The 19,699-nt window shown below is 41.0% G+C and overlaps 2 protein-coding genes across 2 annotated transcripts in view; both read right to left on the bottom strand.

Moving 5' to 3' along the window:
• LOC149181618 (cation/H(+) antiporter 19-like) overlaps positions 1–14,494 on the bottom strand; it is an 84,806-nt gene extending 70,312 nt beyond the window's left edge. The window contains exons 1-2 of the mRNA XM_089414268.1: positions 14,007–14,494; positions 12,954–13,020 (exon numbers count right to left, since the gene is read on the bottom strand). Coding sequence (XP_089270394.1) covers positions 12,954–13,020; positions 14,007–14,494 — 555 coding nt within the window. The remainder of the gene's footprint in view (positions 1–12,953; positions 13,021–14,006) is intronic.
• A 3,967-nt stretch (positions 14,495–18,461) lies between these two features.
• On the bottom strand, positions 18,462–19,049 carry LOC149181617 (protein NRT1/ PTR FAMILY 5.4-like). The gene has a single exon (XM_089414267.1). It carries the CDS (start codon positions 19,047–19,049, stop codon positions 18,462–18,464), a length of 588 nt encoding a protein of 195 aa, XP_089270393.1.
• Between the last annotated feature and the right edge of the window lie 650 nt (positions 19,050–19,699).

Genomic DNA, 19,699 nt, shown 5'->3' with positions numbered 1-19,699 from the left:
ACCCTCTTTTGAGTGCGAACTCAGTCATGGTATTTCCAGAAAAATATGAAGCGTTATCAAATATTAAGGCCGTTGGCAATCCAAACCTAGTAATGATAAACTGATCTATGAATTTAACAATGTTTTCAGAATTAGCTGTCTTGAGCGGAACTGCCTCTACCCATTTAGTAAAATAGTCGGTTGCAGTGAGGATATACCTATGCTATTTAGAGGAGTGAGGAACGATCTCACCTATTATGTCCAGGCCCCATTGGCTGAATGGTTGTTCGATGTTAACCGGCTGCAGTGGCATGGATGACTTCTTTTGTTTTCCTGCAGCAGTTTGGCAGACTTGGCATTTTCTCACGTGATTGTACGAGTCTTTGAACAGCGTGGGCCAGTAGTATCCTGCACGTAAGATCTTGTGCGTGGTGGCTTCTCCAGCATAGTGTCCACCTGCTGGTCCATCGTGGAGTTCCTGCAAAACCTTTTAGGCTTCAGTTTTCTCAAGACATCTAAGAAGCACAGAATCATAGTTTCTTTTAAATAAGACATCATTTACGAGCTGGTATTGTTTAGCTTTTAACCTCAGGGCTCTCCTTTTTATGTGATCCAGGTGAAATGGAGCATATCCATTCTTTAGGAAATAAATGATGTCGGCATAAAATGATTCTGCGTCGTTTAGGCTTACCTCATACGCGTGTACCTCTTCAGGTGACTCTTCGGGGATTTGCGATGCTCCAGCTAACATCTTGCAGAAGCCTTGGCCTCTTACGATGTGTGCCGGCTTGATTTCCAGGTCGTATTCTTGCAAGGCGGTGATCCAATTCACTCTCTTTTCGCCCACGTCTTTCTGAATCAGGAGGTGTCTTACCGCCGGGAATGGTACTATGACCTTGGTATGGGCCTTTAGCAAGAAGGGTCTGAAATATTTGACTGCTTTAAAGACGGCATATGCCTGTTTTTCTACGTCCAAATATTTCAGCTCAGCACCTTGTAAGTTTGAGCTAAAGAATGCGATTGGGGCTTCTGCCTTTTCTTTGTTTGCCTGGGTCAAGATCGCAGCATAAGAATGCTCTGAGGCAAACGTGTATAAGACAAATGGTTCTGAAAAATTTGGGGTTGCTAGGGATGGAGCGTCGATGATGGCTTGTTTGATTAAGTTAAACGCTTCGTGCTCGTCTAGACCCCATTTAAAGTTTGAATTCTTTTTTATCATTTTTTGTAAAGGAGAGATAATACGTGAAAAATCTGGGACAAATCTTTTCACAAAATTGATCTGTCCTAGGAAAGATTGCATGGTCTTTTTGTTATGGGGCATGGATATCTCGGAAATTTCTTTGATTCTGGCAGATTCGATGTGAATGCCCGATTTGGACACTATGAATCCTAGCAATTTTCCTTCACTCAACGCGAAAAAAGATTTCTTCGGGTTAAGCGAGATTCCATACCTTAAACATCTTTGAAAGATTTGCTTCAAATCTTTGAGATGGTCGCTTCGTTTTTTGGAGTACACAGTTATATCATCCAGGTAAATCACTGCTGATTTATTGATTAACCCTTTGAACGCAATATCCATAGCTCTTTGAAAAGTAGCGCCGGCGTTGATCAGACCGAACGACATCTTTCGATACGCGTAGGTACCCCATTTAGTTCGGAAGGTGGTTTTTAGCTGATCGTCTGGGTGTACCAGCACTTGATTATATCCTGAAAATCCATCCAGGAAAGACATCAATTCTGAGCCTGCCACAGCCTGTAATATTTGCTCCATAGGTGGGAGGGGAAAATTGTCCTTCTGACAGGCTTTGTTGAGATTCCGGAAGTCGATGCAGATTCTAATATCTCCGTTTTTCTTCCTAACAGGTACCATATTGGATACCCATTTGGAATGTCTGACCGGGAAAATTATTCTGGCTCTCAACAACTTATTCAGCTCAGTTTTTATCTGATTTTCCAGGTTGGGGTGAATTTTTCTGAGCTTCTGTTGGACGGGTTTCTCGTTATCGATCATAGGGATAGTGTGCTGAATGATAGAAGTGTTATAAGTTTTCAGCTCATCGTAGTTCCAGGCAAAGACATTTTTGTACTGTCGTAGAAGACGGATGTATGCTGATTTTTCTTCAGGAGCTAGGCCTTGGCCTAGATTGACGTTTTGGGGTTTCTCGTCGGTTCCTAAGTTCACTGATTCGTAGTTTAGAGTTGAACTGTAAATTTTGGCGTTAGCTGACCTTTTGAACCGACTTTTTAAGTCATACAAATCTTCTAATTTGACCACTGATTTGGGTATAGCGTTATCAGTGCCACTTTGTTGTATTTGGTGGTCATGACAGTCCTCGTCGATTATCTGGTTTGAGTAGGATCCTTCGGACGTAAGGAAACTTATGATGTCTGGGTCGTCGTTGAATACTCTCTAGTTGGTGATGTTGTCAGGAATAGACGGTTTAAAAATTAATTCTATCGAAAACCTATCTGGACTAAAGTCTTCGGAGGGAATGAGTCTGGAGGCTACGTTTGCTAGCAGGTCTACGCTTTCATTGTGAAGTCTTGGGATTGATGAAATATTGAATGCTGTAAAATGCGCAGTGAGATCTTGCACTAAAGATTGGTAGTGCTTTAAATGACTAGGCAGGCAGTGTATGGTGTTACGTACCTGTTTGACGATGATCTCGGAATCTCCAAAGACTTGAAGATATTTGACGTTGGAGCCGATTGCTTTGTATAGGCCTTGCACTAAGGCTTCGTATTCAGCTGTGTTGTTCGTGCAATCAAACTCCAGTCTGCATGTGAGCATGGTATTATTTCCGTCTGGGCTAATTAAGACGCATCCTGCTCCTGCTCCCTCGTTGGACTTAGAGCCATCAAAATATAATTTCCAAAATAAAGAAGTATTTACAGGGTTATCTAACAAACTAACACATTTTGAATCATCAGTCTGGGAAAAGTTTTCTACTTGGGACACGACTGAATTTTCTAAATATGGTGATATGTGAGCATTGAAATTTCCAAGGAAAGAGTCTACCGAATAGTTGCCTATGATGCTGCTGTTGTATGCTATGGCTTCGTTCTCTCCCTCCAGGTCCGTCACTATGTACTTTTGGTGCAGTTCTCGTTCAACCTTTATTTGATTTGGCTTCCCGTTGAAGGGTAACCACATGTGCGACCAGTCAGTCGAAAAATATCCGTGGAGCTTCTCGGACCAATCCCTGCTAAGAATTAGACCATAAAATTCAGGGATGTCAGCAACTAGAATATCGATGACCTGGCACACCTTGGGGTTGGATGATAGTCTTATGTTCACTTGATTTAGTTCGCCTATCACTTCGACTTGTGATCGATCAAGTTGAACTATGCGCACTGCGGATTTTTGCGGTTGAACATTAAGTTTGGCACATATTGAGTTGGGTAGAATATTGGTTGAAGCACCAGAATCAACCAAGCAGTTATGCACGTTTCTGTTAAAGATCTCGTAAGTGAGGAGGAAAGGGGGAGTGTGAGATCTAGACCTCCCTCCAATCAAGGCGATGTCATTTGGATCGATTTTATTGATCGCGTTGATTGGGGGTCTTCCTATATTATGGGAAGCTATAGCTGTAGGTAGAGGCGCAGTAGGTACAGCGGGTAACTCTTTCATCATGATCTTCTGTTGGTGTTTCAATTTGCTCAGCTCGTACAGGGTGATATTAGCCCTAGTATTCTTCATGTCGTCGATGATGTTATACTCCATTTCATCCGACACTATTAGTGTCTTTGATGGAGGCGATTGCTCTGATTGGACTGGGCTAAATGAGGTCGCTTTAGGGGTTGTCTTCTTTGTTGCGGCCTTTTCTTTTGCTGGAGGGCTTGCGCCCTTCTGTTTTGGGGTAGTCTGGGGAGGATCAAGTTGATTTCTGCTTCTCGTGCTAACCGGAAGTGCTTCTTGATCTTCCTCTTGTGGGAGGATGAAATCCCACATTCCTTGTAGTTCCACCACTTCTTCATCGTCGGTATGCATTTCAGCGGTGTTCTCTTCTTCTTCTTCTTTAGATTCCACGTTAGAGACCACGCTAGGTGGCTTCGTCTCCATAGGAGGATTTCTCTTAAAACTCCTAAAAGGCTTTCTTGGGGACGATTCTGCTACTTGTTTCCTGATATCAATCATCTCATTTGACATGGCCTTTAATACCTTTTGTAATCCTTCCATGTCGAAAGGATCCTTCGTTTGCTTCTTCTTGGTTTCTTCTTTGAAAGAGATTTTCTTAGATTTATGCTCTTCGATTGTAGATATCTTTTCTAAGGCTACTACGCGTCTTTCGACTGCTAATGCCTCAGCCAAATTTTCGACTAAGGTTGTCTTGCTTGCCCTATCTATGAAGATGGCCAAGTTTGAAGGTAAGGCCGTGATGTACCATTCGCATCTTACTTCCTCGCTGGGTTGGGAAGCAGCGGGGATTTTTTTGAGGATCTTGTTGAACCGTAAGTTAAAATATTTAATGGGTTCCCGAGCCTCAGCTTTAAGATTGGACAGATCATTGATCAGTGTCACTGTCGATCTATCATCGCCAAATTTACTGAGAAATTGATTTTGAAAAATATCCCAGCTGGTGATAGATCCGGAGGGTAGCGAGAAGTACCATGACCCGGCCGTCCCTTGCATCGTATAGGGGAAGAGTCGGACCACGGCGTCTTCGTTGGTAACTCCGTCGAGATTAACAGAAAGCATGAAATTATTGATATGTTCTTCATCTAGCATTCCAGTTTCTGGATTGAACTTTGGTAACCACTTCTCGGGATGGGCAGGTATTGGACTCAGGGGTGGAGGCATTAGAACCGCCCCAGGGTTGTTCCATGGAGATTGTGCCATCGCTGAGTTGCTGGTTAGTAAAAGTGTAGAAGATGATCTTTGAGGTTGAGAAGATAGAGATGTTATGATCTTTGACGATTGTGGAGGAAGAGTTGCGGAAGATGGATGAGTGATTTGAGGTGGATATGTGGGTGGTCGACTTCGCGGAGAGGGAGTTGAAATGGTTGAGGTGGATGAAAGAGTCTCTCTGTCAGACTCTTGAAATGTTTTCCTTGCTCTTTTCCTAGTGGGGAGAGGGATTTCAGTTGGTTGAATGCCAAACTTTTCACTCTTCAATCGGGTCAGGGGATGAGCAGGGTTGTATTGCGAAGTCAAGCTGCTTTTAGATTTATCAGATTTCTGGTTAAAAATAGAGAATCCCTGGAGTTTACGGATCAAGGTTTGAACTTCAGGGGGATCGACAATAAGTTGTTCTGATGTATCGGGATGTATAACAGAGGTGGATGTCCGAGCGACTTCCAGTTCCGAGTTTAGTCGTATTGGGGAAGTCGGGGAAGTTGGTGAGGGTGATTTGCTCTTAGAATGGTATTTGGGTTTTGAATTATGTGCCATTCATAGCCTTGGCCCTCCTTCTAGCGCCAGAAATGTTGAGGGCCCCGAGGTCGGGTCAACAACAAGGGGGATACCCACCCGGTCCGGAACCTGGTTGGCGGCTCCTTGCCCATTTGGAGTAGCGGGTCCGACTGGGGGTAATGGGACCAGTTTCCCAATGTGATGGGTGTGTGTGTGTGCGTAGAATCTGATGGTATTAATCTAAGGAAAGGGGGGGGGGGATTCTTCTAATCTAGTTTTAATTCTAACTGCTAAATTAACTCTATGCTAATGTAATCTAATGAAGAAAAATACATCTAATCTACGCTAACCCGGGGTGTTTTTCTTTTGTTATTCGATCTAGAAAGATTTCTAACAGCAGCCGGTAATAAAGATCATTCAACTGATATCATAATATAAATCAATAAAGATAAACCATTCTGCATAAGAAGTTAGGCAGAGTAGTTGTGAACAGCATATCGCATAATTAGTTTTCTATATGTTAAACATAAATAAATGACCCCACCGTACAGAAGTGCCAAATGGTAATACAGACATTCATGCAATAACATACAAAGAACTCAGCCACATATCACTTTAGGAATACTAGCAGAATCTAGCCAAGAGATAAAAGTACCATTTATGACTAAGTTCACTAATAAACTTCAAGTAACAATGATTTATTTCTACTTGTTCTAACATCTGCTAAGAGTACAAAAGTGCAACATCAGTAACATATATTAAAATGCAAACATAAATAAATCTCGATCCATCCATTCATCAAAAACCTCCTCCGAGGGTGCAGAAGTGCATGTTCTGAGGATAAGTTTTTTGACAGATTTCCGGACCCTTCTCCAAAAACCATGAGAAGGGTTAAATACTACTAACTAATCAATCTTAATTACATGAAATTAGGGAATCGGCCTCAAATGACCGCCCTTTTACTAAAAGCAACTTTATTTCTAAACTTAAAATCTAATTTCCGACCGTTTCTGTATATTCTCTTTAGTGCTGTCAACAGTGTAATGCTTTCCTGGGAAGAGTCGGCTAGCCGCCTTCTTGTTTCGCTCGGGAGATAAAAGTGGAAATAGCAGGAGCTGGCACTTCCTTCCGGCAGACCAGAAGATATTTTCGAAAACCTTTCTCTAGCTGGGTGTATTCGCCGCGTGTATACTTAGCGTGTCCCAGTTTCTTCTCGAACTGATTTTGCTGTTGCCATTTTCGGTTTCCGGTCGTGCGAATGACTGAGTGGGTTAAGAGTCGTGCTGCATGGGCAACTCCCTGTGTCGAGAATTTCTTCCGTTCTTTGTTCCAGGTTTCCCTGAAGCGTTCTCCTTCTCATGCGCTTCTTTCTCTGCTTCACTAAGTCTTAGCTTCAGGATCTTTTCTGAACACGCTGCTTTTGTGCGCCTTTGACTCTGAGTCCTGGATAGTCTAATTTCATCAGTGCCGGTTGGCTGATAGCCTGGAATCCGCGGTTCTGCTTCATGCGGCATCCATTTTGTGAAAGCATTCTCTCTTTGCTGATTGGCGCTTTCCTCTTTCCTTCAGATGTTTCCTGCATATAAACTTATATCAGTTGCGTGTCTTGCAGTTTACGCAAAGGAGAAGTGAAATGAGAAGACTTGACGTGAAAGCATTAATCTCTAATGAACGCATAATTCTGACATCCATCATCACTTGACTCTTCGATAAATGTAACGCAATCATTCCTAGATACTTAAGCATGCGGTCATTAAATTCTTTCAAGGCGCGCGCTTAATGCATGGGTCTATCGTGTGGTAAGTCTTTTCAGATCGCAGACCGCCGCCATCGCAGATCGCAGATCGCAAATCGCAAATATCGCAAGTTCTCGTTTAATGGTTACGTCGTATAGCGTAATGCTTGCGATTTGCGATATCGCATATCGGCGAACGCATTGCTCAAAGATTTTTCTTTTAAGGGGCGCGTGTGAAGTATGCGATGCGATGAACTTCGCATCGCAATTTTGCAGTGTTTGTTTTTTGCGCTCGAGTTATGCTTCGGCCTTTCTTTGCGATGCGATTTGAGCCTTAGGGAGAGAAATACAAAAACTTTAGAAAAGGTATTTTTTTGGGATTTCGTTCAGGGTACCCTCTTCGTTTGACGTTATTGCTAAGGTCAAATGAAGTAAGGGGGGTTGTTGGTGACCACAACACCTCCATAGTATACACCTTCGCCCACACCACCACCACCTCCGCTACCATTCAATATGTTGAATACGATGAAGTTGCCCCTTTTTAAGGGCTTAGGAAATGAGGACCCAAACTAGTTTTGGTTCGTTGCGAAGGCCGTGTGGACATCACAAAATATTACAGATGATAATATGAAGAAAGTGCAGTTGGTTGTAATCTCTTTCTGATTTATATTAATGCAACTATTGATTGATTTCCTACATAAAGTATTATTTTACATCTTTATGGCTTAATATTCTTTGACCTATTAAGTAGGTTGAATAAAATATTGTATGCTATCATGTTTGTTGTTGTTGTTGTTTGCTTGTTTCAGGTATTCGAAGGAAGGAAACAGAAGATAGCTGGAGTGAGGAAGCAGGATCATCACAAAGCGTAATAGCATTTTAAGCGGTAGGCCCTCTTATTTGATTCTAGCCTAAGGAATTTTTATATAGATTGTTTGTTTGTGGCTAGACCTGCTCTCTTGGGCTAGAGGAATTGTTTGTGTCCACACTAATAATTCACTTGCACCACAAATTGGTGACTCCATTGGGGAAAACGAATCCAGAATCTCTGGTTTTGCATCCCTCGAATTATCATCATGATTACTTCCTTTATCTAGTTGCAACCTCTAGTACCATCGCTATGGTGTTGGTACAGGACGATGATGAAGGAAATGAGCATATTATTTACTAGCTCAGTCGCAATCTCCTCGACACTGAAACACATTATGCTAATGTCGAGAAGTTGGCTTTGGCTACCATACAGGTTATTCAACGTTTTTGGCATTACATTCTACTCTGCACTACCACTGTGATTTCGGAATGCAACCCCATGACCTACATCCTAACTCGTCAGTTACTCGGGGTCAAGTATTCGAAGTGGATTGATATCCTCCAAGAATTCGATTTGGTATTCGCTACTGCCAAATCTAAGAAATCATTGGTCTTCACTGAGTTGATTTTCTCCCTTCCCTTCACTTCTCCCCCTACTGCTGCAAACGAGCAGATTTCGAACAAGACTCTTTTCTTAATTAACACTCTCGACCCCTAGTACAGTGATATCATTTTATATATCCAGACATCCACCTTCCAGTTTGTGTTGACCAAGGATGATGGCTGACGCATTTGACATCAATATCAACCATACCATATCATTGGAGATACTTTATATTGCATCGGTGTCGATTAAATTCTTCGTCATTGTCTCACTCTCGAGGAGGTTGAGAAAGTCTTGAATGATTTCCATTTTGGCGCATGTGGTAGCCATCTGTCTAGATATGCTACTACTCAAAAAATCCTTTGTGCAGGTTATTTTTGGCCCTCTATCTTCAAGGATTGCATCCTTGCTGTCCGCAAGTGCCACGAGTGCCAAATTTATCAGTGTAAGATGCACGCCCCACCTGCTCACCTACATCACATTATTACCCTTGGTCCTTTTACTAAATGGGGCATCGACTATATGACCTGTAACCCTCGTTTGGCCGGGGGGAATGGGTATATTATCGTTGCTGTGGAATATTTCACAAAATGGGTCGAAGCGATGCCTACATACTTTGTGGATGGTAAAACTACGACTCAATTTCTAGTCAATCATGTTATTTCTAGGTTTGGAGTACCTCAGGCCATTGTCACCGACCATGGCTCCCATTTTTGAGATTACATGATGGTTGAGCTAACTTCTACATTGGGCTTGCGCCACGATGGCTCAACCCCATACTACCCTTAGGCCAATGGCCAAGTTGAAGTTGTGAAAAAAGTTTTGGTTACGATGCTTCAGCACACCATTGGGATGCACAAGTCAAATTGGCATCTCATGCTCTTTTCAGCTCTATGGGCTTACTAAACCTTGACCAAGGATGCAACTAGATTCACACCATTCCATATAGTTTACGGTCTAGAAGAAACTTAATCGATTGAGTGTGAAATTTCATCCCTCAAGCTGGCTGTCGAACTTCTCCTCGAGACCTCACCTCAGGAAGAGTGTCTCTTGTACCTAGAATGGCTTGATGAGACTCGTTGTCTTGTTGATTTGGTCATTGAAGCACAGAAAAAGCGGTTCAAGTCCCATTTTGATCAATTTGTCTCTCGTCTACCTTTTTCTGAGGGCAATTTGGTTCTTCTGTATAATCAGTCTAATGATAAGTTGGGGGCAGGTAATTAAAACCCATGTGGCATGGGCCCTACATTGTTAAACGTGTGTTACAGAAAGGGGCCTATGAGTTTATTGACTATGAGGGAAATCCCTTAGACAAGCCCCGAAATGGGCTCTATCTCAAAAAGTACTATGCTTAAGTCATCTTGCATGCATACTTTTGTACAATAGTGTGTTATTGATTTTTTTACAGCGTGTTTGGTGTGTTGTTTTTACAAGCATCTTACCTACTTATTATATTTTTTCCTGCTTTGTAGATGTCGGTATCTCCTCACATCGATTTCGCTGGTGTTGCATGCCGTAGTACCTAGAGTCTATCATCCGCGACATGGGATATTTATGACCCCCATGGTGAGTTGATTGATCTTCAAGGTATTTTTCTAGGTCAAACAACTAATAACATTGCTGAGTATAGCATAATTATCACATTGTTGTCAGAAACTATCGCTCTTGGAATCCAGGAATTGGTTGTCAACCTTGATTCACATCTTGTCATCCTTCAACTCAATGGGAGGTATTCTGTCAGAAACCCTCAGATATTGAGAATGTATCTATGTATTCGTCTACTGGAAATAAATTTTGATTACATTACATATCATCATATTCCTAGATACATGATTACATTGATAGATGCATTAGGCAATTATGTGTTGGATAGACATTTGCGAAACATGTAAAAACTCAAAACACAAAAATATTTGTACCATAGTAAGCAAGGAAGTATAGAATATATATATGTATATATATGTGTGTTTGTGTGTGTGTGTGTGGGTAATGTTTTTTGTACATCAAAAGCCCAAAAAATAATATGTGTGTTCAAAATACATCAGTGGCTCAGAGGCCTTATACATTCATGGCTCGCAGGCCTAAAAAATGTGGAATGCTAGACTTATGCACTAAACAGCATGATGCTCATGATAGCATGTAACTGCTTGGACTACGCGAGTCAGCAGTCGACGGATCCGATCTGATACTCTCACCATATGCCTCTGATACTTGCATGGAACATCACCCATTCAGGCATACTCTGGGATCCCATGGGTCAAGCCTTCGAGATTTCATGTGATTTCCTCCTCAATGTTGCTTCCCTCCTAGTAACAAGCGACCTCGAACTACCAAGGAACGTGCCTGGCAATCAAGGACGTCTTGGTAGGGCATTCTAGTCCAACATCTGCATTTATAAAATTGAAATTTTATAAACACATATATCTCAAAAATAATAAAAAATATAAAAAATTAAAATTTTTTGTTTTTACCTCCATAATCATAATCCTTCCCCTCATGGAGCGGCATATCCAGATCACCACAGAATTCTGTACTACTGTAAGGTCAATCCTCCAATATGATCAGTTTTCATTGTAGCCATGAGAAAAATGCATGCGTATAGGACATCTGTTGGCCCCCGGTAATCCTGGACATCAACATACTCCAACAGATCATCCGTGGGTCTCGTGGCAATGACGGTTCGACCTCATCTAGCTAGTAGTGGAACAATGAAACTTGCTATAGGAAGAAGGTCACTAACACAGACCCATAGCAAAGTTGCTTCAAGTTTCCCACCTTAACTTTTGATAGTTGGCGCTTCATGTTGACTTTCATAGCTTCCACCCAGCTAAAAATAATGGGTGTTGTACAGTCGATAACATAATAAAACTTTGACTTGTTGGTCTCATTCTCCACTTGGGCCCTGTTAGCGCTTGAGATTTCACCTCAGGCTGAGAAAGGTAAACCTCAAGGCAACATCAAACCATTCAGCCCCATAGCTTGCCCTACGGGGCAGGAGAATGCTCTCTCCGGTCAATCTCGGTAGATCTTCAATTGATGAGATGACCAAATGGGTAACACTGATATTAGGCTAGTAAACTGATTAGAATGATTGATTTGGGGTTTTTAATTAAATAACGGGGTTTTTCTGGGCTGCATGGGCAAAATCACAGCTTGAAACAGAGAAATATAATGAACAACACAGGTTGACGACTGAGGCAAGGTAGGCAAGGAATTTAGCATCAAATCTAGATTTTAAATGGGATGGCAAGACTGGTGAGGAGCTAAGGAGGGCAAACAATAATTTTGAATCCTCCTTAAACAGAAGAAAACATTGAATTGAACAAACTTAAAAGTGGAGCATGGCAGGCATGAATTCTCACTTTAACACTTCATTTGTTCAATTAGATATGATCATGTAGTGAAATGGAACATAACAGATTACATATGAAACACAAGAAACACCTATGCTAAATTAACATACCACATGAATCTCAGAAGTCAGAGCTGTGAAATTTCATTAAAAATCTCTGTCATAGACTGTACAATGAAGCTCAGTTTCTCCTCTCGCTCTCAGCACTCAGAACTCCCCTTTCATCTCTCTCTAAATTTTTATTACAAATGATTATTTTATAAACTATTCTAAAACAAAAACAACAGATCGACCCCATAATCAGAGCGCTGTTTGAACTACAATTTACAATAATAGAAAGGAGCGTTACATTCTATCCTAAAACAGAACCGTGTCCCTAAAAATCCTCTGATCATTGGCTAATTAAAAGATGAATGCTGGAGCGTAGATTTCCACAGGATCAGAACTGGACATTAGTAAAGGATCGGTTGCTATCTGTCATGAGCTGCTGATGTTGCCGGTGAATTTGTTCGCCGAAAGATCTCTGGAAAGAACCTCACATAGTTGAGGTTTTTGAAGGATTTTTCTGATGGAGATAACTACTGCCAAATGTCCAATTCCCGCTGGCACTTCATTCTTTATCCACTGAATTTATGCCTTCGAATCTGGGACTGCTTCTATTTTCTGATTTCATGCCTAAAATATGGGAAGTTGTAGATGATCTGCCATCTGTTAACAAGTGTACTATTTCATTCTGAAAATTATCTAATGTTAGGTGTCAAAGACGTGCACCTTCTTTTTCTTTAGTTGACAACGGATTAGAACTTATACAATCAATGCCAGTAAGCTCTATTTGACACATCAGAGCCTTATTTCATCTGGACGCACAATAATCGCAGAAAAGATTGGACTAACACATGGATTTCTATCCCATTATTCCTCAATCAACTCTTTTAGATCACTGGAAAATGTTGATACATCGTGACAAAACTTGAGTACGCAGTAACATCAACCCAAGGTGGAAAGCACTGTTTCAATTTTATTGCCCGCTTATCCCACAAAACCGTCTACATATACAGCTCCAACACCATGCTTGCTCTCCAAATTACTCATATGTCAAGAACCTCCTTATGTTGCTCACCTTGCAAACATGTTGCACAAACTCTTTCTTCTCTTGAATAAAAAGCATACCGACTGCCATTTCCAACCTGCTAAAAAGATAAAAGAATTTGAAAGCTCAAATGACCATACTTTCGATGCCAAAGTAAATTGACATCAGTGTGTCCATTGTGCTACAATTCTTGTGAACCTACCACGGCCACATCCTGCAAATTCATCACTGCAACATCTTGAAACGTAATTAAATGACATCAATATATGTCCACTATACACTAAATTGTAACTTCCACTACCGCATCCTGCAGATCCCTCACTGCCACATCCTGAAACCTGTAGTTCTCTACTCCTGAAGCAATAATTTATTCGCTCCTCTTGTCCTTCACAAGACACTTGTTCATTGTGCGCAAGCCGGTGATAGTTCGGTCTGATATTTGGATTGAATTGGTTACAGTTACGCTGCAAATGCACGCTCAGATACCACATGCCGTTATGGTTTACTTTTACTGATTTCAGAATGATATCCTTGATGAGAGACTCATTCAAACATTCGAGATGAAGAACCTTGAAATTACGGAATAATTGTAGATGCCAAAGAGTTATTTGCTAGGCATTACTGGTCAGAAGAAGAATAGTACAAATTTTCCATTGCCGGCTACAAATACTCCTGTAACTTTAAAATTCATAGAAATAGGAACGTTGCGTAGACCTGGAATAAAACTAGGAATGAAGAAAACTACCAATTGACAAAAGGCAAGTCTCCAAGTTAAGATACCAAGTAAACTAAAATTAAGGAGACATGCGGAGCAAGAAGTCATTTTCCTCGTGCTCGGATAATCTTAAGAAGCAAGGACTTATGACTGTAGGAAGGTGTCTTCGAAGTCATCGAGGGGTTGCAGATTTGTGACGAGGTAGCGTGTTTAAAGGGATCTCCTCAAATTTCATGTTGCTCACCATTCCCTTGGGATGGATGATCTGCTATCAATCCATTAAAGTTTCCTTGTAGCCACTTGGAGCCTTTTCATTTCTGTCAAGGCAGCAATAGTCATAGAAAGAATGGAAGTAAATATACCAATACCTATCCTCTGAAGCAGTGTTATACCACGCTCGTTTTTGGTTATTTTTTCTGGCCACGGGAACAAAGATGCTATCATACACAGGCAAGAATGTTGGGGATTGTGCAAAGACAACCCCATACATCAAACAAGCCATCCAAATGGGTAACAATCTTAGAACAAGTTTCACCTCTTCAACCTGTGTAACTGTGCATAGTCTCCAGTTAATGTCTTTATGCTTGTAATCTAAATCAACCGCCACAGTTGCCTTGTCAAGAAACCTTAGCTGATTTGTAAGCAAAAGCTCTCTACTCTTTTCACCCTTTAAAAGTTGTTCTTCTTGAATAACATATATTTTCTTTTCTCCCAGAGAAGGAACAGAAACATTCCATTTATGGATACTGGCTACAAAGACTTGGGCAATTCCAGTGAACGGACTGTCACCAGGCAGTTTATGTCTGTACAACCTTGTCCCACACATGAAAACAGAGAGTGCTATTGCCATTGCCATGGTTGGGATACAAAACCCCAAACCCCATCCAACATTTTCTTGACTGTACATGAGGATAGATATATACACAACCAAGCCATTGGACATTCCAAAGTACCACCAATTGAAGAATGAACTCTTGTGCTTCCTCTGGGTCTCGGTCATCAAACTGGTCTGCCCAAATGCTTGCAGACAAGGTTTGCGCTTTTGCAGAGATAGGAGCTGAGGAAGCTGCTCCCTTTTGAAGAGCTGGAGATAAATTACATAATCTAAAACAACACATTAACGATTTCTTCTTCAAAATAGGGTTTTGAAGAAGAATCAATCTCTGACATGAGACGGAGTCTAACATCGGCTCCACTTGGGATGGCAGCTGCCGCTCCGTGGAGGTGCCAAGAACCGCAGAACCTTGGGAGAGCAGACAGTGCCTCCACCCATTGGGAAATGGAGTCATCATTAACACAACTCTTGACTTATTTTCAAACTGAAACTGAACTCAAACAATCTTCAAGAAAACTAAAACAAGATGCTGCCCTTATGGCTACTTATTTATTTACAAAGCTACCCTACTGTGCTATACAGACATTAGATCAGGTAATACTAAAATGCCAAATTAACCATTCAAGTAAACCTGAAAATGAAGCCGTTTGAGAATGCTGCCACAAATTCACAGATGCAGTTGCTGGCAGCCCTTCATGTACGTACTGACCCTGGTCACAGAAAATACAGCCTGATCTATCAATAAAACTGAAAAATGTGTCCATGTATACCGCGATAGGATCACGGAAACCGGACTCTGTTGGCTGCCCCAACTCTGTGATGCATACTTCCAGCTGCACACTGTCAATGTAAACCTCTGTAGGCAATTCTATGATTTCTTGTTGCGATCGAAGAAGGATTTCCAAGAACTTTTTAGGATCTTGGAAATCATATGACTGGATCTGCTCATCTAAACATTGAATCTCCTTTTCGATTCTTTCAACAATTAACTCATACACTTTAGTTTTGAGGACCTTAATAGATTTCAAGCATTGAAGCAAAGCATTGAAAACATTTTAATCAAATTCAATATTTGCTAACACCTTTCTTATTTCTTCTACAGCTTCACTTAGGGTAGGGTTTGCCACATACCCTTCCATTGCATGAACGGATCAGCAAGCGCTGGAATGTCTGGATCGAGTTGGAGTCGCCAGGTGAATGGTTCAGCCTGCATAAGTGTCTGACTGTTGTCCACCATCAACATCAGATCTGTACCTTGATTGCATGTACTGGGGTAAAATGTGAATGAAGTATTATATCCACAAGCTCATGGAGATTGAATGAAGCAGCGTTTATCTACTAACGCTGATGTCAAACAAGAGCGTTTTCGAAGGCTACCTGGCGTAACTTCAGGCTCCGTCTAAGACTTATGAAACAAACACATCAATCAACAGACAAGTTTGTTCTCCCCAGTATGGTCGCCAGTATGTTAGCACTTGAGATTTCACCTCAGGCTAAGAAAGGTAAACCTCAAGGCAACATCAAACCATTCAGCCCCGTAGCTAGCCCTACGGGGCAGGAGAAGGCTCTCTCCGGTCAATCTCGGTAGATCTTCAATTGATGAGATGACCAAATGGGTAACACTGATATTAGGCTAGTAAATTGATTAGAATGATTGAATTGGTGTTTTTAATTAAATAACGGGGTTTTTCTGGGCTGCATGGGCAAAATCACAGCTTGAAACAGAGAAATATAATGAACAACACAGGTTGACGACTAAGGCAAGGTAGGCAAGGAATTTAGCATCAAATCTAGATTTTAAATGGGATGGCAAGACTGGTGAGGAGCTAAGGAGGGCAAACAATAATTTTGAATCCTCCTTAAACAGAAGAAAACATTGAATTGAACAAACTTAAAAGTGGAGCATGGCAGGCATGAATTATCACTTTAACACTTCATTTGTTCAATTAGATATGATCATGTAGTGAAATGGAACATAACAAATTACATATGAAACACAAGAAACACCTATGCTAAATTAACATACCACATGAATCTCAGAAGTCAGAGCTGTGAAACTTCATTAAAAATCTCTGTCATAGACTGTACAATGAAGCTCAGTTTCTCCTCTCGCTCTCAGCACTCAGAACTCCCCTTTCATCTCTCTCTAAATTTTTATTACAAATGATTATTTTATAAACTATTCTAAAACAAAAACAACAGATCGACCCCATAATCAGAGCGCTGTTTGAACTGCAATTTACAATAATAGAAAGGAGCATTACATTCTATCCTAAAACAGAATCGTGTCCCTAAAAATCCTCTGATCATTGGCTAATTAAAAGATGAATGCTGGAGCGCAGATTTCCACAGGATCAGAACTGGACATTAGTAAAGGATCGGTTGCTATCTATCATGAGCTGCTAATGTTGCCGGTGAATTTGTTCACCGAAAGATCTCTGGAAAGAACCTCGCATAGTTGAGGTTTTTGAATGATTTGTCTGATGGAGATAACTACTGCCAAATGTCCAATTCCCGCTGCCACTTCATTCTTTATCCACTGAATTTATGCCTTCGAATCTGGGACTGCTTCTATTTGCTGATTTCATGCCTAAAATATGGGAAGTTGTAGATGATCTGCCATCTGTTAACAAGTGTACTATTTCATTCTGAAAATTATCTAATGTTAGGTGTCAAAGACATGCGCCTTATTTTTCTTTAGTTGACAACGGATTAGAACTTATACGATCAATGCCAGCAAGCTCTATTTGACACATAAGAGCCTTATTTCATCTGGACGCACAATAATCGCATAAAAGATTGGCCTAACACATGGATTTCTATCCCATTATTCCTCAATCAACTCTTTTAGATCACTGGAAAATGTTGATACATCGTGACAAAACTTGAGTACGCAGTAACATCCACCCAAGGTGGAAAGCACTGTTTCAATTTTATTGCTCGCTTATCCCACAAAACCGTCTACATATACAGCTCCAACACCATGCTTGCTCTCCAAATTACTCATATGTCAAGAACCTCCTCATGTTGCTCACCTTGCAAACATGTTGCACAAACTCTTTCTTCTCTTGAATAAAAAGCATACCGACTGCCATTTCCAACCTGCTAAAAAGATAAAAGAATTTGAAAGCTCAAATGACCATACTTTCGATGCCAAAGTAAATTGACATCAGTGTGTCCATTGTGCTGCAATTCTTGTGAACCTACCACGACCACATCCTGCAAATTCATCACTGCCACATCTTGAAAAGTAAGTAAATGACATCAATATATGTCCACTATACACCAAATTGTAACTTCCACTACCGCATCCTGCAGATCCCTCACTGCCACATCCTGAAACCTGTAGTTCTCCACTCCTGAAGCAATAATTTATTCGCTCCTCTTGTCCTTCACAAGACACTTGTTCATTGTGCGCAAGCCGGTGATAGTTCGGTCTGATATTTGGATTGAATTGGTTACAGTTACGCTGCAAATGCACGCTCAGATACCACATGCCGTTATGGTTTACTTTTACTGATTTCAGAATGATATCCTTGATGAGAGACTCATTCAAACATTCGAGATGAAGAACCTTGAAATTACGGAATAATCGTAGATGCCAAAGAGTTATTTGCTAGGCATTACTGGTCAGAAGAAGAATAGTACAAATTTTCCATTGCCGGCTACAAATACTCCTGTAACTTTAAAATTCATAGAAATAGGAACGTTGCGGAGACCTGGAATAAAACTAGGAATGAAGAAAACTACCAAGTGACAAAAGGCAAGTCTCCAAGTTAAGATACCAAGTAAGCTAAAATTAAGGAGACATGCGGAGCAAGAAGTCGTTTTCCTCGCGCCCGGATGATCTTAAGAAGCAAGGACTTATGACTGTAGGGAGGTGTCTTCGAAGTCATCGAGGGGTTGCAGATTTGTGACGAGGTAGCGTGTTTAAAGGGGTCTCCTCAAATTTCATGTTGCTCACCATTCCCTTGGGATGGATGATCTGCTAGCAATCCATTAAAGTTTCCTTGTAGCCACTTGGAGCCTTTTCATTTCTGTCAAGGCAACAACAATCATAGAAAGAATGGAAGTAAATATACCAATACCTATCCTCTGAAGTAGTGTTATACCACGCTCGTTTTTGGTTATTTTTTCTGGCCACGGGAACAAAGATGCGATCATACACAGGCAAGAATGTTGGGGATTGTGCAAAGACAACCCCATACATCAAACAAGCCATCCAAATGGGTAACAATCTTAGAACATGTTTCACCTCTTCAACCTGTGTAACTGTGCATAGTCTCCATTTAATGTCTTTATGCTTGTAATCTAAATCAACCGCCACATTTGCCTTGTCAAGAAACCTTAGCTGATTTGTAAGAAAAAGCTCTCTACTCTTTTCATCCTTTAAAAGCTGTTCTTCTTGAATAACATATATTTTCTTTTCTCCCAGAGAAGGAACAGAAACATTCCATTTACGGATACTGGCTACAAAGACTTGGGCAATTCCAATGAACGGACTCTCACGAGGCAGTTTATGTCTGTATAACCTTGTCCCACACATGAAAACAGAGAGTGCTATTGCCATTGCCATGGTTGGGATACAAAACCCCAAACCCCATCCAACATTTTCTTGACTGTACATGAGGACAGATATAGACACAACCAAGCCACTGGACATTCCAAAGTACCACCAATTGAAGAATGAACTCTTGTGCTTCCTCTGGGTCTCGGTCATCAAACTGGTCTGCCCAAATGCTTGCAGACAAGGTTTGCGCTTTTGCAGAGATAGTAGCTGAGGAAGCTGCTCCCTTTTGAAGAGCTGGAGATAAATTACATAATCTAAAACAACACATTAACGATTTCTTCTTCAAAACAGGGTTTTGAAGAAGAATCAATCTCTGACATGAGACGGAGTCTAACAGGCCCCATCCATTTTATTAATGGTCAACAACAACACTCTCAACACAAGATCCCAAATAGTCATAATCTTGATCTTACCACTTTTTGATTTGAGTGCTTCAGGGAAATGTTCTGCAAGTAGCATGGTCGTACTTGCCCCAATCTACCTTGACCCACATATATTGACTGGCTCCCCTCTCCGGGACAGTCTTGTGATGAAATAAATTTCTTGAGTTTCCAACTCCAGCTCTTGGTCACTGATTATGAAAATTTCCTAATTCATGTCCCAAATACTAATTAGATACTATAGAAATTTGGGTTGAGCCCGTAGACCTGGTGTAA

This window comes from Pinus tabuliformis, chromosome 3_2, assembly GCF_031772625.1.
Source record: "Pinus tabuliformis cultivar Carrire ecotype Pingquan chromosome 3_2, CPIR1, whole genome shotgun sequence".
Classification (NCBI taxonomy): Eukaryota; Viridiplantae; Streptophyta; class Pinopsida; order Pinales; family Pinaceae; genus Pinus; species Pinus tabuliformis.
This window is presented reverse-complemented; position numbering and strand designations above follow the sequence as displayed.